Source organism: Vidua macroura, chromosome 1, assembly GCF_024509145.1.
Source record: "Vidua macroura isolate BioBank_ID:100142 chromosome 1, ASM2450914v1, whole genome shotgun sequence".
In the NCBI taxonomy this organism is placed as follows: Eukaryota; Metazoa; Chordata; class Aves; order Passeriformes; family Viduidae; genus Vidua; species Vidua macroura.
The window spans coordinates 10,252,725-10,275,940 of NC_071571.1; the positions used below are offsets into that span (position 1 = coordinate 10,252,725).

General features: G+C 39.4%; 1 protein-coding gene across 1 annotated transcript in view; it reads right to left on the reverse strand.

Annotated features, from left to right (window-relative positions):
* Positions 1-23,216, reverse strand: part of DIP2C (disco interacting protein 2 homolog C) — a 308,057-nt gene that overhangs the window by 85,310 nt on the left and 199,531 nt on the right. The window contains exons 7-11 of the mRNA XM_053984007.1: positions 21,632-21,763; positions 20,116-20,235; positions 18,984-19,181; positions 9,081-9,172; positions 5,191-5,301 (exon numbers count right to left, since the gene is read on the reverse strand). Of these exons, the coding sequence (XP_053839982.1) occupies positions 5,191-5,301; positions 9,081-9,172; positions 18,984-19,181; positions 20,116-20,235; positions 21,632-21,763 (653 nt within the window). The remainder of the gene's footprint in view (positions 1-5,190; positions 5,302-9,080; positions 9,173-18,983; positions 19,182-20,115; positions 20,236-21,631; positions 21,764-23,216) is intronic.

Below are 23,216 nucleotides of genomic sequence, written 5' to 3' on the forward strand. Positions count from 1 at the left end.
TGCTTATTTTAGCTCCAGTGCCCTTACCCTAACAAAAATTTGCTGGTAAAGAACCAACAGGGCAATGATCAGATGTAAAGGCCAAGTATTACCAGTACTGAGGCAAAACTGAAAAGGCATCAAGGAACCCTTCTTTTTTTAAAAACACAAAGACCTTAGTAAAAATTAAACACAGTGCAGACACAATCTTCATAACCAGCTTTACAGTGAAGAAATTAACTGTCTCCTCGGACAACAGCTTTGATATCTGCCTGCAATTTGCATGTGAAATCTGCAACTATGAGCACCTTAACGTCCAAAAATCTTAATAAAAGCAAGACAATGGTTATTTTTGGCAGTGAACTGCATGAAATACGATATTCTCTCCAGGAAATTACCATTTCCTAAACTTGAAAATATAATAAGGAAACACAGACTTCAAAGGATCTAAGATTCACTGTGACAAACTGAGCAAGGACTTCTTGGTGCTCCACTGCTGAAGTGTATGAAGAGGGATGGACAGGCACAGGGCTTGCAGGGCCCAGCAGTTTGCACAGGGGGCTCAGGGAACTTACATTCTTTGGAGGGACTAGAAGACTGTGCCACTGAAAAGAGTATATGAAACGTTTTATACATATTTTAAATCCAGAGGAGAAAGAGATGCATTGTCAAAAGATGTTCAAAAGCATCTAGAGCTCCAGTGTTTCTGGCACACTACAGCCCTACAATGAGTAAAGCTGAGAGAAAGCAAAGCTCATTTTATCTCGAGCCCTGAAACACTAGGAAAGATGTCAAGGTGTATTTCCTTCAGACTAGAATTCTTCTTTCAAAGAAAGGTATGACTGGGACAATTTCACTTATTGGAAGAGATATACCTCCCTGGCTACTGTTAAAGCTTTAATACCTTTTCGGGATTTAATAAAAAGAGCTCCTCAAAAACAGTTTTTACCCTGTATGAAGCATCCTTTAAAAAAAAACCTCAAGTGCCCAGGAGTGGGTATCTCCAGATTTCCTATGACAATACACAATTCTTCCAATCATACTGTGAGAGCCAGCATCTGGAAAAGTACAGAAATGCCTGCTGGAAGCACACATAACATTAAATCTAATAGGCTAGGAAATAGCATTTTGAGTGAGAAATTAATTTTTACATGCTTTCACATCACACACACCCTGCTACAAATTCTGCCTATGATAAGGAGGCCATGAAGATCTGTGAGGGATAGATTTCTTCCTATGTTCACAGCATGTGACTGAGCAAAACTGTGAATGTGCTTGGAGGACAAAAATGTTATTTTTAAATTAAAACTGATTAGCTCCCCTGACTGTATCAGAGCAGAATAATAATATTTTTCATGGCACCGATCAAATGGAAAAAAACATTGACCTAAAAAATATACAGAAAAAGAAATCAAAACCTTATTTTAAAATATTTTCATGAGGGACATAGTAAAAATCACTGTTTGAACTAGAACTCAACATGTTGAAACTCCCATCTCATCCACTTTGACAGCACATTTTATGACACAGTTTGCAACTCACATCATATCAACACATGCAATGAAAGAGTTTGTAACACTCAGCTTCAGACAAGATTAACATAAGTGGCAGTTCTGAAGGAAGAGATGCTGTATAGGACACATTATTTGCTAATGTTTGGGAAACATAAGCAAATTTTGAGACAGGGACACCATTCTGAGAGAACAGAGCCTATAAATGAAGGGATGAGGATTAGCTCTAACAATTTTGGGGGGTGCTGATGACAAAGGCATTGCAATGGTATTAAATTCAGGGAAAGGAGGAGAAATAAAAATTCTGCTTGTTCTATTGTTACAATGACTGCAGAAACCCTGACTGCTGCTTTTAGAATGAAGAGTTGGCTTGGGATTTTGGTTTTTAATTTTAGATCGGATGTCCCAGATGTAAAGAGCCAACACCATGCTGCAGGAATTGCAATTTCCAATTTCCAATTTTTCTTTGCCAAACACTAGGAAGCTTTCTGGGAATAAAACTGGAGAATGTTGCATGGCTGCTGGACAATCCACCCCAGATGCCAGGTCACACATCCCCTGAAGTCCTGGGGGTATTCTAGGTACTCTGTCAACATAAAGGTGGGATGCAGAAGGAAAGAGCAAGGCAAGATGGACCTTCACCTAATAGTAACCTGGGAAAAAAAATCCTGTCAAAATCTTAAAAAAAACCCCAGTTATGCTACAAAGAAAAGGGAAGACATACAAAATCTATATGCTGGTAAAGCAAAAGCTACTACTTCCATGTGGGTACAGATGTCTGCAGAGTAATCTGTAAAGCAAAAGCCTACCTGGCTGCAAAAATTACTGCTCAGTTTTAAAATGCCAGGGACAAAATTCTGCACAGAGCTGTGAATAGCTCTTCTTTATGAAAACATAGAACAGTATTAAAGCTGCTAATACAAACTTTTAATATTAAAAATGGCTGCTAATATAACTACCTGAAATAGCTCATCCTATATCAGCTTATTATTCTGTAAGCCTATAGTATAATATAAAATATAATTTGCTAGTTCACATCTCTGTCTTCCAGAAAGCAACCCAAAAGTTGTCCACTGCCAGAATGTACTGGAGGATACAGAACAGAGAACAAATAATGGCAAAGCATAAAATAACAGTCTAGGCCATTGTGTGATGACAGGAATGACATCTTCCCATGGATGCCAGAAGCAATCCACTGCCATTTGACCAGGCAGAGGTATTCCTTCTGGGACTACTCAGAATGTGATTTTCATCTCATTGTTTCCACTCCAGTTGCCTTTCCATATAAACAAATGCAAAGATATTTGAAATAGTATATGCTGTGAGATTGCATAGCTTTATTTATAGAGTATAGATCATGTTGCTTTTTTAACTGACATCTCTGTTATTGTGTTATTAATTTGATATTTAAACATTGTGGCAGAAGATAAACAGTCTGTGTCTGTAGATATTCCTTTACATAAATATATATATATATATATACACATGTGTAAGTGTATATTTATATATCCATATATAGATACATATTAAAAAAAAAAAAAACACCCAAGAGGTGCAGCCAAATTAGGGTAAGTTATTCATTTGACACAGAGTATTTACTTGGACAGCTGGATTTTATAGTTTACAGGGTGGATGTGGTATCCGATGTTCCAAAATAAATCAAATTTACACCTATCTATGTGCTTTAAAATGTCATTAAACTTCAGAGAATATTAACAGGGAAAGACATATTAGATTTTTTAACCCTCAAAACCATGTTGCTTCTTTATTTTTGTCATGTAACGAAAGTGGATTTACCTATTTGAGCACACTGTAAGTTCTTAAAATGTACATATTCTGCTGGCCTTATTTTATTGATGCATATAAAATCTCTGTTTTTTATCAAAATAATGCACCCTGTTATGCAACTGCCTTAGACTAAGTGTACTGCCCTCAGATGTGAAGGCACAATGAGAGCCCAATGCAAACATTTCTACTGAGATCACCATCCTCATTCTACAGCCATGTCCTCCTCTCAGTGCTCTCAAATGCAACATTTTAGACATGAAACAGCATACTCCCCAAGGCAGGTATGGTACTTGAGGTCCCATCCCCTCCCCTTGCATGGCCTTTCCAGCTCACCTGCATCTTCCCTCCAGTCTCAGACAGTTAAAGCTGGGGCACATCCTGTCTCCTCTTTCCCTTGGTCTTTCCTTCTGCTCAGTGCCTCTCAAGTCTGCTCAGCTGGATCATGGTCTCTTATTGTCTGATCCACTCCCTCCCTCCATCTCTCTCCTCCTTCACCAGTTCATCAACTGCCCCCTCCTCCTGATCCCAGCCCTTCTCTCCCTGCCACCTTCTGGTTTCACCATGGCAGGGGCTCACCACAGATGATGGCTGGGACATGTGCGATTGTAATGGAGAAATGTTGAGGTCAACTCAGCTTCCCAGAGGTGAGAAAGGTCCAAGCAGATTCATTTAGGAAGGAATCTCCAGGTATTTTGAGCTGTTAATTGGCTGTTGGCTGAGATGCCCAAACTGCAAAGGCTTTGTGAGGGCTTACAATCTTGTTTTTATGGCTTTCATTTGAAAGGGAGGGTTCCTGTCTATGAAGCAAAGATTTGAGCTTCTGCTCCAGAGAACGCTAATACTGGAGCATTTCAATGAAAAGCCCTTGACAATTGAAATATTGAAAATGTGACCAATGCAATACATTTGCTCAGGTCTTTGCTTGGCATCTCATGGCTTCAGTCAGCATTTTCCAAAACAATTCACTTGAAAAAGAAAACTTGTAAAGATTAAAGAATGCTCTTTGTGTGGACAAGCCCAGACCAAATAATTAAAGTAAGGCATTATTAGTGCTAGCTAATAAAAGAGTAATTATACAAGTGGTATGTGGGAGCAGCCAGATATGGAAAATTAAGAGGATATGACCAAAACAACCCTTGTAATGAATAAATACATTTTGCTGTATTTTACAGCTTTCAAGGCATACATCCTCAGATTCTGCAGAATCTATGTGAGTGACCCAGCTGTGGTTCTCCTCCACCCCTCACTGCCCCCAAACACTCCTTCCAGCTGGAACTGCTCTAGCTGCCTCCTAACACTTCTCTGGGATACGTGGTTGTATCTTTGAACCAACACTGGATGTGAAATGCTTTTGATTAGCAGTGGTCAGTTTTCTCTATGAATGTATGTTCTGTGGCAAGAGCTCCTGAGCTGAATTTGTTTAAGTAGCACCCTTGGCAGAGGTGACTGTGGTGACAGAAGCTTTGGGACACATATAGACGCAGGAGAAGGCATTTCCATAACAGCTTTGAAGTAGCACACACAGCACCAGTGGCATTATAACATAGCTTGGGTTGCAGGGACAGGTGGAAAATCAGCAGTTGTTGCCAATGATTCTTTGTCAGTGGCCAACACCAGAAGGCTTTAAAAGGCAACAAAGGTAATCCATCTATGACTGGCAGAGCTGTTCTCTTGGAAAATGTTCCTCTCATTTTCCATGCAGACCTGCATTTGCTGAAACTGCAAGCAAGTCTTCAGATTTTCTATCACAAAACAGAAGGAACTATATATAATTCACCACACTGTACCATCTTGGTATCCTCAGATTCAGAGCTAGCTAACCACAAAAATGTACTCGAAAGCTATGTCCAGTTGTGATTTATTCTGACATAAGTGCTAAAATGGAGTAAAGAGAAAAAACTCAGTTCCCCACCTTTCTTGTAAGTGGCACTTCAATAGGGACGGGGACAACTTCCGCAAGCAGGCAGCCATAAAATGCCACCATGAAAGCAGCAGGGTCATTGTTAGGAAACACGAGGGTTACCTGAAAGAGAGAGATGTACATTAAAAATGTTTTATCCTAGGTGTCAGATAATGATAACTGGAGTTTCCATGCTTCCTTTTGGATGCAGATAATACCGGAGCACTTCTAAGACAGCTATTCAAATGCCTAATAACAGATGAATGAGGAATCAGAAGGAATTTATCCTGATAAATATTCTTTTTATTCATATTTTCACATAGGATGTAGTTAAATGTTTTCATGCTGCATTTTTTCCTGCATTGACAACACCTTCCATCTGGTTCTGAATTAACTGATTACTTTACCTGTGTTAAATAACCTAAGTAAATGGAATGAGAAGGATTTTAGATTCTAATGTAATAATTTGCTTGAAGTTACTGAAACTGAAGTGTACGTGTGACCAAATCAAATGATCCAGACTTAGGATGTCATTATGCCAATCATTAACACACTGTTTTGTTTCACTACACCTTGCCTCATACAACAGTTTTGTTCTAGGACTGTCCTGTTGTTCCAGTGTAAAGTTTCTGTGTGCTGTGTACACACAAAAACTGGTATCTAGAAGCAAACGTCACATCCAGAGCTGGCCATATCACATGCCAACCTAGGTGTGGATCTGTTGAACTTAACAGCTTCAGGGCTAGGGCTGGGGAATTATTTAGCTAAAAGAATGCCAAAACCAATCACAGATCACCAGAATGATCAGTGGCTGCTGAGCTGTGCAGCTTAACTCCTGCAGGCCCTGCCTGAGGCAGGACAATGCCTGAGATCCTCCACAGGCAAAGGGAAAGGAGGGGTCACAGCCTTGCTGAGGATCCAGCCACTTCAGAGAGCCCACAGTTCTCCTTGCAAGGGCAGGGAACAGGACTGCTCTCACTGGTGAATGGCCTTACTGGCCAGATCCTCTCTGTGGCTTGTTTCAGTTCAGTCAGATGGGCATTCTCAGCTCATGTCCTAAACAGCTGTAACACAGCTGGTAACTCCTGCACACTCAACTGCAGCGGTGTGCAAAGGCACAGCAAAAGATTCCAAACCTCTTTCCTCTGGGCTCGCACATAGGACAGGGGTGAGTTACCACAGCACCTTGCCATTTGCTGAAACTACTTAGCAGCTCTTGAGTTTTGACTGCTTTAACATCCACTGAAGTTTTGTTGAAGTAAAATCATGATGTTTCCATGTATGCTCCAAAGTTCTGTTACTGGAGATTGTAAGTGTTCCCAGAATTTTTACATGGTTTCAAAGGTAGACACCTTCCATCATCAACTTGGTTTCTTCAAACTAGAAGAAATCTAACCAGCCTTGTCCAAATGGGTCCAAAATATCTCTAGTTTTTAGGCTGAAGACTTTAACCTCGGAATTCTTTAGAGTCAGAGCAAATGCATTGCTACTTTATCTGCACAGTTACACATTAAACATTCCATGGCTGTGCAGAGCTTACTATATGCAAATACAGGGATTTTGCCAGGTGCATGGAGGGGATGGTAGAGATTGCTGAGCCCAGCAAACATCTGATAGATCCCAAAATTTACTTTGAGGGTTCTTAGGTTTTGCATTGGTCTTTGCGTACATAAAGGCAGTGAAGGTTTGGCTGGGAATCTTTGAAAAGGAGCTGACAGAGGTGAAAAAAATCTCACTGAAGTCCAGTGGGAATGAGGCATTAACTTCCTCTCCAAAAAACATTAATCACTATCAGACTTGTACCAAATAAATAAATAATGTGTGTAAAAGCAAAAAGGGCTGAAGGAACAAAATCATACAGTGCATATTAGCAGATGAGAATCTGGTTAGCTAGTAGATATTTCAGAGAGCAAGATTAATTTCCAGGCAGCTGTCTGGGATGATACAAGGTTAAATTTCTGAAGTTACTATAGAAGGCAAATGCACTTTGCCATGTATAATACCAGAAACAAGGAAGGAGATGCAGGCACATTCATTTACTTTTTGGCTCAGACAAAGAACCTAAAAGGTGAGGTAATGGTAGTCATGAAAAACAGATTGTATTGACAGAAGTTGTTTTTAAAGGGAAAATAGAAACTATTTTATACATATCAAAATAAGGAAACAAATACATTCTCATTTGGAAAAGACCAGAAATATGTGCCTGTATTTCATTTAGTATTTAAAACTGTCTTTAAGTGTTGCCACACAATATACATTTCGTAGAATAAAGTCACCTTCAAAGAGCTCAGAAAGCTTTTTTGTTATTACAACAGGGGTGTAACAGCCAGAATCACAGCCTAGATCATCAGAAGTGCTGTAACACCTCATCTTCAATGTGAAATTGCCTCAAATGATCACGTTCCTGTTACACAGGGATGCCAGGCAAGATGTTTTTACAACACAAAGCATATGCTTTCAGCACGCAGCTACAAACATCGTTTTACTCTAATCTAGGCTGACTTATTTTAGATGAGCTGCAATTTGTTCCTTCCTGTCCTGTGCTAGCTAAACTTCCAGTTTTCAGCCTGAACTATCCACAAATCCTTTCTTAATGTTAGGAGATGTCAGTGACTGCTGCAGAAAATGACTACGAAGATGGGCAGGCAGCACACAGTAAATAAGGAGAGATGCACATGGCCCATATGTGAACTTTATTCTTTTGGAGATTTCTGGGTGGACTGTTTTGATGCGTACACTTGAATAACTTGCTGCTTCTGCTGTTGCAGAGAGACACACTTTTAGGTCAAGTAAAAGAGAGTCTTCAGATCTTAGTCCTGGCTGAATGCCATTGTAGGAAGCAATTTAGATTAAGGATATAGAGATCTTTTAGTTAATTTCTTTATGATTTATTTCAAAAAGAAACACAGGAAGGACTGTCTCTTTTGGGTTTTTTCCTCTTTTTTCCTTCTGTGAAGCATTAATGCATGCTTTCATTTTTGAAGCCCTAAGATGTGTAATGCAAGCATACATGTTTCTCACATGTGGCACAAGAGGATCAAGTGAACCAATAGTTTGAGAATTGCTATCAGACACTGGAGGGGGAAACTTAATCCCCCACTCCCAACTCTAAGCACTAGGACAGGACTAAAATTTGCATTTCTGACAAATTTGTTCTGGAATATCCATTCCATGGCTTAGATCCAAACTGGAATGGGACCTGTGGAATTTTCTATACACACTTTGTCAGAGAAAATGAGCAGCAGGCTAAGCCAGCCTTGGCAGTCAAAGGGGTAGGTTTGTAAGTACATTGTTAGCAAAACCATAGGATGTTCTTGTCTTCATTTAACATCTTCAAGTGCTACCTCTGCAACTCTTGCTCTCTGTGGGCTTTATCCATCTACTTAGATTCAGCCTCTAGCAGTAGCTGCATCAGAGACAGAACCAGGAATGGAAAAATTCTCTCTGTTACCAGTCAGCGTCATTTATTTATTCAACTGACTGCCAAAATGTGCTGACTTTGCTTGTCTTTGTCCTCCACAACACTTCTCTTGTTTCTACCATCTCAACAGTTACAAAGTCATTAGTAAGTAAGTTTTTTATCTACATGACACCTCCAGGCTCCATAAGCAAGCTTTTGCTAAACAGACTTGTTCAATGTCCAAAAATCACTTTCTGTGGGAATGTTTATTATTGATGTTGCCACAACTTCAAGTTTGGGGGTACCAGCTCAGGTTACTTAATATGCAGCTCAAAACATCTGTCTGAATGATCAGTCTTAGTGAGGAAACAGCAGATTTCAGCACCCTGTCCCACACCCCATTATTTCACTTCACTCATTTCCTCTGAGCACCCCAAATACCTCATTCTCTCTTTGTCAATATTGGATTTGAACTATTACAAATAACCATTGAGACACTCACCCTGTCTCCAGGCCGTACCATTGGTTCTTGTTTTGTGCCTAATTTATGTAGTATATTGTAAGCAACCTTCATACTTCTGGTCCAAAGTTTGCCTATTAACACAAAATTTTCGAAGTTAATATAAAAATTCTTATGTTTTACAAGATTATTAAAGAGAAAGAATATCTGAAAAGTCAAAAACACACAGTAGGAACATTTATATTAGTTTTCCAACTAAATATGACACCACTACTGGGACTACTGGAAATACTTAAATACTTATCAGAAGTTTTCTTTGAACTTCTTTTTTCAAGACAGCAGCACTTTAAAAACAAAAGGAAAAGTGAGAATAGCTTTCTCTATGGCAGAAGTTTTTTACTTTGGAGAAACCTGGATCTTGACTCTGAAATTAACTGTTAGAAGGGGCTGGTACATCATCAAGTCCAGACATCACCCTAACACCTTAGCTGTAGCAAGGTGGACATGGCACATTTCAGCACAGACTGAACTCGAGAGTGATGTTCTGTTTTGAGCACAGCAATTCTCTCACCAAGGAAAAAGGAAAGGAGTCCCAAGAAGCAGAGGCAAAGAAAAGAAAACCCCAACAAACAGAAAACACCGCACAGCCAAAGGGGCACACTGAAGCAGCAGGGACCCTCTGAACCTTAGCACATCCATATGGCTGTTTCACTTTTAATCCTGGGCCTTCTTCCATTTAACTTGGTTTTTCCTTCTCACTTGCTCCCATACCCTCCCTCCTCATTCATTTCACTTGCCCCAGTTACCTCTCCTTACTGTCTCTGTCCTGCCTTTTTTCACCTTTCCAGCACCACTCTTACCTAATCCTTATCAAGTCCCCACCCCAACATTCAATAAAGAAAAATTCTCTCCCCAAGATCTCTTTGCCCACATGACAGGCCTTTCATTAACCCTTCAAGTGATTGGCATCTTTGCTCTTCCAGATGCCCTTTGTTTAGAGATCTTGTTACTTCCATGTGAACAACACCAAGTTTAACAGCCCTTGTGCTTGGCTGGCCCCAGGTACTGTCTTTAAGCACTATTCAGTCTGACAGAAACAAATCTTTAATTCATGCCCACCAATAGCTGAAACGATAATAGGTTCTGACAACGGATTACCTATGGAGTTCAGCAGTCCAGGCCCCCAAACATGCACTATTGCTATTTATAACTAAGCCAAGATGTTGCTATAATAAGAACCTCCACATCCTGGTTATAAAATGCAATACTACTGAATCATTTTTATGTGCAAATCCGATGTAAATATAAAGTAAGATGAGAAGGCCAGATTTTCTTTTTTCCCCACTTACGGAAAATTGGAAGGGTCATTGCTGCTTGTTATGGAGAAAGTACTAAATGCAATTATTTCTTATGAAAACAGTAATATAGTATTATCAAAATATGCTTTGTAAAGTTTTTAATTCATTAAAATTACTCCAGTATTTGCATGTTGAACTGTCTTGCTGCTCAGAAAGGAACACAATTCTGTTTCACTGGAAGCTCAGCACAGATAACGGAGTATGTCTGCAGGATTAACTCTCACTGAACTACCTGCATTTGATGGAAAGGAAGTCTTTGAAATCCTCCCTGTTAATACTTGAACTAGACAAGTGAGTAGGGTAAAAAAAAGGATGCCTTAAGAAAGTAAATATTCTTTTTACTAAAGTTTTTCAACATTAAAGCTTCAATGGCAACAAACTTAAAAGAGCAATTAGTAATGATACAGAATATTGGAGAATGGAAATCAAAAGCCTGGCAAAAGTTCTGAATTGCAAAAGAGAACCATCTTTACACAAACACTTTTAAAATTGAAATGAACATTGAAGGAGCTGCTGTGAAAAGTTATATTTGAGCTCTAAAGATTAAATCTGTTACAAGTATTAAATTTACATTTGTGACATATTCACACTAATTTTTCATCTATCAACTGTACCAAATATCAAATATTTTCATCAAATATTTTCTTTAAAAATCTAAAGGCTATTCATATTACAGGATTTAGATGCATTCTTTCAGAGATGCCCAGGTATGCAGTACAATCATCTCCACCTAAAAGTCCTGGATATATGCTGAAATTAAGTTCTCTCAAAGTCTAAGAAAATTTAAAGGAGCAGTTTTTAGTAGAGTTTTAAATAAGTTTAAACACATTTTGTCATGATGCTCTTTTATTGCCAAAATTTTATTTCATCTTCTAAGACACAGATAATGTAAGACTGCCTTCCTAATTCCTCACCTTTCTGTTTCTGTGAATACACAGTGTATTCTGTGAATACACTTTGAACTGCACAAAAATGGCCGCAGCATTTTCTAGTGGCCAGAAAAGACTTGAATTTTCTGTCACCACAGCCCTTTCCTTCTCTATTTACTGGTGTGATACCAACCTGTGTTAAGTATCTGAGGCACACATGCCTCTGAGTATGAAACTGTGGAAAACTGGAGTGAAGCAGCTTGCTTCCAGCTGGGAAGGGGCTGGAACACAAAGATCTTACAACTTCTGTAATGTCACTCCAACCCTTGCAGGCTCTGCCTGCTGCCAGCTCTGCTCCAGTGTGGGCTGCCAGGGGCAGGCAGGGATCCCCAGGCACCCTCATGAGCAAGGAGAGCAAAGTCCAGGCAGATCTTGAACTGAACTGTTCAACAGGAAGTCTCTAAATTCTCTAGTAGGGTATATAGCTGTGTTCCAAAAACTAAATTAAAAAATGGCCACAAAAGGAGCAGTAGCCCAGAAGCTGGAGAAGCTGGAGCTTGGACTGTACGAATGATCAGGGCCAGATCAGTGGCTTCTGGATGGGGCACAAACTTCTGACCAGACATGGACTGAACCATGGGTCTGTCCTGTCACCTTGGCTGTTTGCCCTCCCCGGCCTGACAGCAAGAGAAACACAAAGGACTCCACGTCTGCAGGATAACAGCTCTGAGAAATGGAGGATGTTATAAAGAAGGAAATCTTTGAAGTGTTTCCTTCCTTGGTTCTGCCTAGGCTGCAATTCAGAGCAATTCTTCCTTTGCGAACTTGAGAGATTAGACGCTGCTGGGAAAAAAGCCGATTGCTAAAACCTCTCGCACAAATCCCGATGCTGTGACCTTGCTGTGACCTGCACGCAGTGCCACATCTGTGCTGTGGGAGTGGCAGGCCTGGTGAGGAGGCCAGCTGTGCTCCAGCCAAGGCTGTCTCTCTGAGACGGGGCTTAGGGCCCATCCCCGTGCGGGATAAATCGCTTCGTTACACGGCCTCCAGAGGAAATCAGTTTGGGCCACCGGGGATACGTCCCATTGTCCTCAGCCCAAGTTCAGCGAAGCGCCAGCCCTCCTCGGATAAACACACTGCCATTAATCTTCTGAGCTGGCCTGAAGACAGGGGGGAGGATGTAGGAAACTCAAGCAACAGCTTCATTTGGTAGTGAGTGGAACAGCCTGTGTCCCAGCTCAGTGCCAGAGCTCCTCTTTCCCAGCCATGCCACATGCCTCAGCCCTTTCTGCAGCAGAGCACAGGTGCCAGAGCCTGGACCTGCACTGCTGCTTCCCTGCCATAAACACCACACCCCGTGAGCCCTCCTGCTCCTGACATTCTTGTCCCCATCCCCACTGCAGCAGGGTCCTTCCAAACAACGTGCCTACCCACCACACCAGCACAGGATTTGTGCCTGTCAGGCCCTGATCTCACTAGACAAACATTAACAGCTACTTTCATGCATTTAAAAATGAAGGATTGTTATGTTATGTACAGAAGTGTCCAGTAGTGTTTATGGCACAAGGGTTCCCTCTGGAAGGGGCCCAGGCTCTGCAGACCCAGTGCTGGGATTGCCAGTCACACACACATATCGTGGGTAACATAGGGAACTAGACATTTAGGAACACGAATTACCCCTCAGTTTTCAGGTCACAAAACCGTTTCCCATACAAAGCAGACTGGTAGAGTTCCCCTAGCTAATTCTGGAAAACAAAACCCCAACAATAGGCAATTGATGCACACCTTGTTACTCCTACAATTTATTACCTTGTTCCTACCTCCCACTGAGCTGCTAATCGTGGTGCTGCTTTCCAAAATCTTGTATAACTCCACAAGATGGTTGGAAACAGAGCTTTTCTGTCCATCTATGATTGCCTAACTTATAATTGCTTATTTACCGAAATAAATCTTCCTCTAAAGATTTTCACTTAGCCACTTCTGTCACTTTGCCAGAGTGCTGCTGCCAGACTCTCATGCCCTAGCAGCATGCTGCTGCAGGGAGGCCTTTCAGGTTCTTCACACACTGGCAAACTGAGCAGAGAGCTCCCACTGTCCAGTGAGTAACAGCAAGTACCACTGTGCCTCTGAGTGTGAGCCATATCCGGCAGACATCACATGTGCAGAAATGCTGGGAAGGACAGGATGGAGAAAGGCCTCTCGCCTTCTGGCAGCTGTGACAAACACTGTTAGCTCCATGTGGAGCCTTTTTCTCCTGACACTGGGGTTTTGATTTAGTTGAGCAGTAAACTCTACATCAGCAACGATATGTTTTGTAACCAGTCATCTTCTTTTTTTTAAGTCTACTGAGATGGCAATAAAATTTAGCAAGTGAAGGTAGTTAATACCCAGTCCCATCTGGTTAAGCAACACATTATGAACGTAAAGGAAACCACAAGTTAAAACCACACAAAAAGGGATCTGTTAACAAAAATTAGGTAATTTCCACATGGCACTGAGGAAAATCCCCTTCCTCTTCCTTTCCAAATTTGTAAAAGGACTAAATGTTTGTGTTGAATGTAAAGAAGGTTTTAATAGAAAAGCTGTATCAGGGAGAAAACTCAGAAAACAAACCACAACGAATTTCCTGATTGTCTTCAGGACACGTTTCAGAACCACACAGCACTAACTCAACAAAGCCAAACCAGTGGTTGCTTACCAATCTCCGTGCACAGCAACTGCGAGACTGCCAAAGTTTAACTGCAAATAATTTTGTCAAATATTCATTTTCTCAATACCACAGTACAACATTCCTTGTATTAAATTGAAACAAGAGCATTTATTAAATCTAGTGTAAATGGCAAACTTCCTAATGCTATGCAAGTAAAGGTTGTTTTTTTTTTTTTTTTGCTTTGCAAAATAATAGCTGCAGCTTTACTACTCTGGTAATCCTTTCTTCGTGAACTCTTTAGATCCAGCCTAAACAGAAAATGAAATTGTTGCCTTCTGGGATAAAAAGATCCAAAGAAAAAGAAAATATTCTGTTGCAGAGAATTAAGGACTCCAGACACACTCAGAATAGAGCCAACTATGCTATTACAGTGCTTGATATTGAAGTCTGAATCATATAATCCAACCATTTTCAGTTTTTTTATTAAAGAAATAAAAGTTTAAAGTCTTGAACAATCATAAGATTAATATCTGTCTGGGGATTTAAACCATGACTATTCATACTTCTGTGAGTCCTGAGTTATTTCAGAGGTAAGGACAGTTTGGTTATGCAGCTACTTGGTCAGAAGCATCTTGAATCTGTCTCTTTCTTGCTGATAATTGTGAAATTCCTGGTCTAAGACATTCTCACAGAAAGGTCAGGAAATTGTACATTGCACACCAGGTGCAGAATGGCTTGGGGTTGGCTGCTTTTGGCCTATTGTTACCTTTAAAGTATGCCAGGATATCTCTAGTATGAGCAACATCACTTCTGCTGAGGCACGATCGCTTCGGCCCCAGAATGTTTACAGTTGCTTTAAAGTTATTTTTAAAATCAGCAATTCATTTGCAAACAAATGCCATTTGCCAAGCATTTCCTTCTCCACAGAATCCAAATGGAAGAAACTGTCCTCTGCCCAGAGTCACATCTGCTCTTTTTTCTGAGCCTTGATGTCTCTGGTGGGCCTCTGATGTGGAAAACACTACAACAGAGCTACTGAAAATGGTTTAAAAAAATCTGATTACAAATAGTGTTAGATTAAGGAAATTAGATTGTTTGAATCAGACAAATTTAACTGGTACTCATTTTGTTGTTTTTAACAATGGTTACAAAAAGAAGGCTCAAGACTTGTTTATTGATTAATTACTTTCAACACTTTACTTTTTTCCCAGCCATTCTGGTTCTCCTTAGAATAATCATTTTAAGTAAGAAAAGTAGTTCTGGTATCATAAGAACTACACGGGATTTAATTGTCCTTTATTCACATTTCTCCTCTAAGAAATCACTAAGCAGTTCATTACAAATACCAAAACCAGATGCCTCACTACTCTGATTAACTTTGAGCCAGAAATTGTCTTCCTTTTCCTCAAAGTACACATTACTTTTCTAGTCAGAGTTCAGACTCTCATAAAACCTGATAAAGACATATTTCCTTCTCATATCTCAGACATTTCAATTTATGCATATTCAGTGATTTGATTTATAAAGGGATTGAGAATAACTTAACTAAGATGTTCTCCACTTAGACAAGTTCCCAGAGGAACAAAATATTTGAGAAATAAGTGATATTCATAGTGTTTCATTCACTAGAAAGAATTTAGGAATTTTGAGTACATTAAATAAAGATTACAACTGGGGCACTGAGAAGAACTTTAAGAACTGAGGCAAGCGCTTCAAACACTTGCTTGAAAAAAAGGATTAAGTCTGCAAGTGCAGTTATACATTTATTCTACCTAAAGTAATTTGAGACACATGGAAAAAAACAGCCCTGACATGCTATGAAGATAAGAAGCTAAAAAAACATGCAGAAAAAAACACAGGAGATACAAGGCATTACAAATTTGATGAACCCCTGCAGCAGAGAAATGGGAGGGCAGCAATGATTTTAAGCAACAGCTGGAAGGGCAACTTCTTCAAACTGGTTCCCCTCCTGGCCCAGAAGCCCTTCACAACCTAGAGCACTCCCCACCCAAAGCCACACTAACACATATCCCCATCAGCACTCTCAGGGGCAGAAATCCATTCCAGTGCATCACACAAGGTGGTCCCTGCAACATGGATCCACCACTGTCTGCCACAGCAGATCATAGCCTGGCCTCTGCTCTGAGCCCTCAAAGGTATCTCTGGAAGGGACAGCAAAGGGAAGTTGTGAGAAAGACTTTGGAGAAGCAGAATTTTGTGGACTCTTAGAGCTCCTTTTCAGCATGCAAGCCCACCAAGGGTGAATAAGAAATCATCCTGGATAGATGCAAGAGGTCAGCACTGTTTTTCAGGGCCAGAAGAGAGCCTGATGTAAGAATCGAGACCAAGGTCACAGATGAGATGAGGTTTCACCAAGTAGATGCAGCAAAAGTCCTCAATTTGAAAAGATTTCCTCCTAAAATAACCTGTGAGGTTTGGACACAGAACAGTTGTAAAATAAAGAAAGAAATAAATGTCTGGGCTGTGTATGGTACTCTAGTTAGAGCCTCAAAGATGGATGGGAAGGCAATATTGTCTACAACAATCCACAAAAGAGGAGGTAAATATGCTTGGTGTTAAGGGCATTAGAATTCCTGCTCAAGATGGGCCTTGAGCTATCTAGCTGATAGCTACAAAGAAACTCCTGGAAATCATCTTGGAAAAGTGGAAAAAAGTGTGGAATAAGCAGGCAAACCTGCAATTCACACATGCAGGGACAAAAATCTGGAGAAGATACTGAAAATGAAATCAAAAGACCTCGAAGAGAAGCCTCCTCTTAACCAGAAAGTTGGAGGATAAAGGAAGAGGATTTCCATGAAGACAAGGAGGTGTGAGACTGAAGCAAAAACAGTAAATAGAGGTAAAATATTCAAGAGGAGGTACAAGTGATGACAACCTCTCAAAAACCAAAACTCTGGAAAATTAGAATGATACTTAAAATGCATGAATATTTGTGAAATATACGAAAATTCCTGGTAACAGTATTTCTTTATATTGACAAAAAATTGAAAATAACTGTGGAGTACAAATTAGAGGCTACTGAAAATCATCAGGGTTGATAGCTAAAATTTTAGTCACCTGATCATAGCAAGCACATGAGGAAATTGAGTGTCACAATAATATCATGTGGCAGGATTGTGCCTAAGCTCATCTTTCAAAAGTTTATTACTGGCAGGGCCAGTGGAACTATGCACAAGGATAAAAAGTCATGAGTAGGAGTGTCTTTAATGATTTCAAGGCTTAATGTCTATTAATTTTCAAGTTAAAAACCACTATGCCTGCAATTGCTAGAAAATATTGCAGGCACAGAAGGTGGACTAGTAAAATCATTCATAAAGTCACCAGTGAAATGGCAGGTGGCTGTATTGTTAATGACATTTCCAAAGCAGTTTTCATTTAAGGAAACTGCTATGGCATAGTAAATGAACATTTCCCATGAAAAATAATATCAGCATGAAATGCACCTAGCAGAGAACAATTCAGCAAATCTATGAGATGTTTTGTGTTTTGGTTTGTAATTTCTTTTATCTATAAAAAAAGACAAAAAAAAAAAAAAGAAAAAGAAGAACGGATTCTTTTCTGACCTCAGGAAACTACTGAAAGGCAACAGGAAAACCACATCCCAAAGTGCTGCCAAATGAAAGGTGAGAAACACAAATTTTAGTCCTACTTTTCTCAAGATTCAGACAATGCAGAAAAGGAAAGAGTTATTTTAGAACAGAGAAGCAGGCTAGGTGGCTCCATGAGCCATGCAGATATGTTCCTTGGGTTGATTTGCTCACCCTACAGCCTCGGGCAAAGCAGGACATATGCTCAGACTCTTTGGACAGAATCCCAAACTCAGAAAAATGGTCTGATTCTCAGTAACAGCTTAATTTCCTTTCCTGTCCTATTTATTTAGAGCATTCAGTAGATGACATGACTTCTGCAAACATGTAATTACAAACTTTAAAATTCCTTCCTAGTTTCAAGTAAATGTCCTTAAGGAAGAAAAACATTCATCAATGGTGAATCCTATGTTTGCCCCTGAAATTAAGTCACTTCTTAACTCTGAAGTACCTGAAGGGAAAATGTTTCATGCATGACCCTCAGTTGCAAAGGTTCTCTTATGCTTTAAAAGCCTTTAACTATATTTGCAGCACCAAACTTGCAGCAGACAACTTTTTGGCCAGAGACCACCTGGGTCTGACTCCTGAATGGAAATGAATGTTCAGCACTGAACAAAACAGACAGACCTCTATATCAGAGCCTGTAACAGCATTCTCTGCACAGAACTCCAAGTCCCTGAGAAGGTAGAAATAAAAAAGCAAAATGATTTTTTATATCCATATCAATAGTATACAGAAATGTTCCAACTCACTTTCAAAGTCTGACAGTTATTCATAATAATTCCTTTGAACATCTCCCAAATGTCCCCTGAACATCTCAAAATCAGAAGCAATATGGGAGTTATTTGTCAGAGATACCCTTATGTTTATTTTTATTTGGCATTTCTTGGTTGCAATACATTGCCAAGCATTACACATTGAACTACATGAACATGCCAAAGGTCACACTAAAATATATCCTGGCAAATCTATTTCAAGGGGATACATTTGCTAGTTGTACAACTAACCCATCAGGAGAAATAATTCAAATCACACTTACTACAATGTCAGTAAAACAAGGGGAAAAATCCTATTAACTTCTTCAGGAAGCTGATGAATTTTGTAGACCCAGTTAGGCTTTTGCAGAACAAAGCTTGGGTGATATCCAAGGGCAATGGATTTGGACATCAATCTTCAGGAAAATCTGACCTAGGACACATTTCTATTTAAAAGGTGGTTTCAATTTATAATCTATTATTCCATGGGTGTATCTACTCGGCTCTTTTCCTCTGTCTGAAATAAATCATACTATAACATCTCAGCAACCCATACTCAGACATCAATAGCTTCAGAGCTGTCTTACCCTACTCACAAATGGAACAGGTGCATCATCACAAGACCTTTTTCACTCTATATTTATGCATTTACTACACACACAGTACAGAATATATAAAAGCACAATCAGTTTGAAGAGTGCTCACCATAAGTGAGAATATACAGTGGTTTTCCGTTGGTATCCATAGTGGTTAGGCAAGGAGCTTTCGGTGAGATGGTTCCCCATCGCTGCAAGGCTGCTTCCAGGGAAGGCGGCCAGTTTGTAACCACACCTAATTGTTCCCCACGCATAGCCAACATCTGAGCTCCTTCTGGCTTTGGCTGGTTTGGATCTGGCTGTTGAACTTATGATTATGAAAAGATATACAGTTACCATGTAAATTCTATACCTTGTGTACACCTGTGTAATCAAGAGAATAAGTTACCTTTGCAAAATGTTCTGAAAACAGTAACATAAGAAGGTATTGAGAAGCAACAGAGAAATATAAGAGAATAATTTACTTTTAACACAGATCAAGCAACTGATGCACCTCAGGAATGAAAAGTCCTTGTTCTTACACTAGTTCTATGAGAAGGGAAAGAAACTGCTGTGGCAGCATTCATATATTTATCTTCAAAATAGTAAACCTTTCTTTATTCCTAAAGAGAGGTGGAGAAAACTTTTTCCTGGAAAAAATGTAGTAATGAGATGAACTGCAGAGCTACTGACAAAAATGTACTTTAACAAGTAACAGAATGATATAAGTCATGTTCTGTTACATGTTTTCTTATAAATTCCTGTGAAGACTATTTAAATTTCCACATCCTGGTGAATCTTAATTCTCAAAGCACTGGTCTTTTTTAAAAAAAAAGCTCAACTTGTTGATTTTATCTTTGTTTCTTTCTTACAATTAGTTCATTTTTCCTACTTCATTGTTACACAAAGGGTGTTGTAAAACATTTAACATTCTCCCTCACTAACATATTTTCTCTTATTGGTGTTCCAAACACTGGCTGTAACCCACAGCTGAATGTTCTCAAAGCAAAGCTTCCCTACACTCTCTTCTGTTATTTCCTGGCAAGCAGAACCAGGAGCTCAGCAAACAAGAAACACTTTTGACTCCACAGCACTATGTCCAAGCTTACTACCAACAGTTTCCACTGAATACCAATGGTTTTTTGGTACTTGCCAGTACAAGAAGGGCTTACTTGTCTTTCTAGAAAGTTAACGTAGGAGACAAACATTTTACAGAGTTTTAATAAACGATCCCGAAACCTTTTGAAAATCAGTCATTTTACCTTCTAACAATTCCTCAAAGTCATCTACAAAGAACTCTCGTAATGGTGGTCGTTTGGGCCGTTTTAGTGTGTTGACCAGCTGCTGAATCTTTGCTGACACTCTGCTGCTCACTGGTACTCCTGCAGGACAGGGATCAATGGAGACATCAGTCGATGGTTACGCTGCACCCACCAGACGTCAAGTGGGGTAAGGAAAGGTCTGGGACTGCAAGGCACCACAACTACAGTTTCATGCCATACCGTGACTCAAGTATTTAACATCAAAACATATAAACAAAAAGGAACAGTGATACCTAATGTAAATAAAACTGATACAATAATGTCAGTGAAAGGTTGCAAAATTAGAGGGGAAACAGCACAAAGACTGAGGGAGAGAAGTGCAGAGGAAAAAATGTCCCTACAGCAAATGTCAGTAACCTGAGAGAATTGCCTCAGCAATGGTCAGGGAGAAAACTGGACTGGCCTTCCCCATGATCATTGGCCATACCAGCATTGTCTGACTAGAATGCAGCCTGGTGAAGAGTGTGGGTCATAGGCTCTGCCCCGTCATTTATTCTGGGTTATTTTTACCCTGCAGGGGACATCTGTCCAGTATCCATCTTAAACATGGTTCACGTCTTTGTATTACTTCAGCATGCCCCTGCATTCTCTGAACATCCCTGCAGCCAATCCCACCAGCCAGCAATCTCCAAAGGGAGCAAGCTTGCCCATACAACACTTTGGAAAACATATCTCTGAGCAGCAGCCTGGGGCAAGGGGCATTTTTATAATATAGTCCCATCAATCACCTCCCCCTTCCTTTTCTCTAGTTGAGTGCAAAGCCTCTCCAATGTGCACATCATCTGTTCCTGAACTAATAGCTTTCTGTCACTGCATTGCAGGAATTTCAACTTCTTACCCTTCCATAAGGTTGGCTCCAAAACTTTTACCAAGTGGTGTTTACAGCTGAAGATGCTAACTTTAGATACAGTACACTTGGTCAACAATTCCATGCTGTGCTGAAATATTGTTTGGTAAGTTTTAGAAAAGAGGAGAGGTAAATAAGGAAGGGTTTACAAATAACTGTTTTTTTAAAAAAAAAACAAAAAACCAAAAAACAAACAAACAAACAAACAAAACTCAGAGAATAAAACTTCAAACATGTCAGTTTTTAAGATGTAGCTGTCCTAGCACACCACATTCTTTGTCATTAAAAAAAACAGACTAGCTGTAACCAGGCAGCATGATAATGGCAAATCTAAAGAGATTCTCTGGGGGTTTTTACCAAACAGTTTCTTTGGGGAGTCGGCTCTACTGATTAAGAAATATTTCTCTGTTATCTTCATATGCTATGTTATCTTCATTGATATCAGCTTATTTTAGAACTGTAAAGGTGCTGCAACTTTGTGTTTACAAGTGAAAAGTGCCCAGGAAAAAAAACACAAAAAACACCCAAAAAAACAAGAGCAGATGCATACAGTAACCACTAAAAAGGTCAGGATACTCAAAATAACCCCAGTTCTGTTTTGTGACATACCATCACCAGTCTCCATAAGCTCAGCATTGCCATACTTTGGTGCCACCCGTGCTGTTGATCCTTGTGGTCTTTCTACTTGTATTGAGTGTTCTGAGGTGTAAGTGGTAACATCTGGAGGGGCAGAATGATTTTCTGTGAAAAGTAAGTTAAAAGGTTTAACCATGTACCTCTAATGTCAAAGGGCAGAAAAGCAAAAGGCAGAGGAAAGGAGACCATTTGAGGTTTTTTCCCCCAACATATGAACAGGCATTAAGGTTAATGCACAAAATTATTATACTGAACTATAATGTGTAGTATAATTTTAATAAATAAAGTTTGCAGTAATTAAAGCAGGGCTGTATATCTGCAATCACATAAGCAATAGGCTAAAAGAATAATACAATTAGGTTGTAGGTTCTCCACTGACATCTGATATTGCTTAAAGCTTGTGGACATCTGCAAATAGAAAAGACCCAGACAAATACACTTCTCATGGATTATTGTGTTAGTTTTTCTAAGTAAAAAGAACACAGCATGCTGTCAATCACTTGCAAGTGCCAGTGCATATCACTTTTATAACCTCTGTATTTTGACTATGTCAGTTTTAGTTAAGAAAGGAAAAAATCAATCATAGCAGGTTTGGAAACCAGAGGCAAAATTTAAAATGTAAAGAAACATGAACTTTGCATTCTTCATGGACACTTGCTTGTCTACTATTTTTAGACAGAGATATTTCAATTCTTCCGCATAACAAAGCCTTGCCTTCCAGAAGCAAACACGATTTGGTCTGACTCATGCCAGCTGAACAATTCCACAGAGATAATCCTTCTCTTTCATGGCCTGATAACTCAGCATGCTACCCTAGTTCATCTTCCCATGTTTTCAAGTCTGAGTCTGTATTCCCTACGTATTTGTGCTATTTCTATAGGTTGTCCCATAAATTTTTTGCAGGTTTTTACCCATATTAGATTAGATGGAGATAAACACCACAAGCAAATAACAAATTTTCTTTCAATTGACATAAATGATCCCCAGCAGCCTTTAAGTTACAAAAGAAGGCAGGTCTTCACTCTGCTGCCATGGAAGTGAAGAGAAATGCATTCTATTTAACAATAGGGTAAGAGTCTTTCAAAGTGCAAAAATTCTTGAAAAATATCATAATGTTCCAATACTGTTTTCAAGATGTGCTTCTTACTAAACCTTATCTTTAAGATTATGGTACTGTAAGTACTAGAACACCAACTTCTACAGTAAATTTCATCTCAAACATAATTTTAAAGCACTTTCATTTTTATGAGTTTTAAACTTTGAAACACTGATTCTTGTGCATTTAATCCCAAATTTATGCACCATCAACACAGAAAACTAATTTTTTTGCTACACATACCAGAAAAGGATGCTAATAGATGTTTATTTTGCATGCCTCTCATCTAAAGGTAGCATTTGACAGAAAATCATCATGCAGATTTAAGACATGACATTAATGTCTGCAGCTGTTATTTAATGTTTATATTCATGAACATCATAAGGGCTCAATCCTATCACCCAATCGTATTATCTTGGTTGAGGAAAACACAAAATGGCTTTTATTGAGCAACTCAAAAAC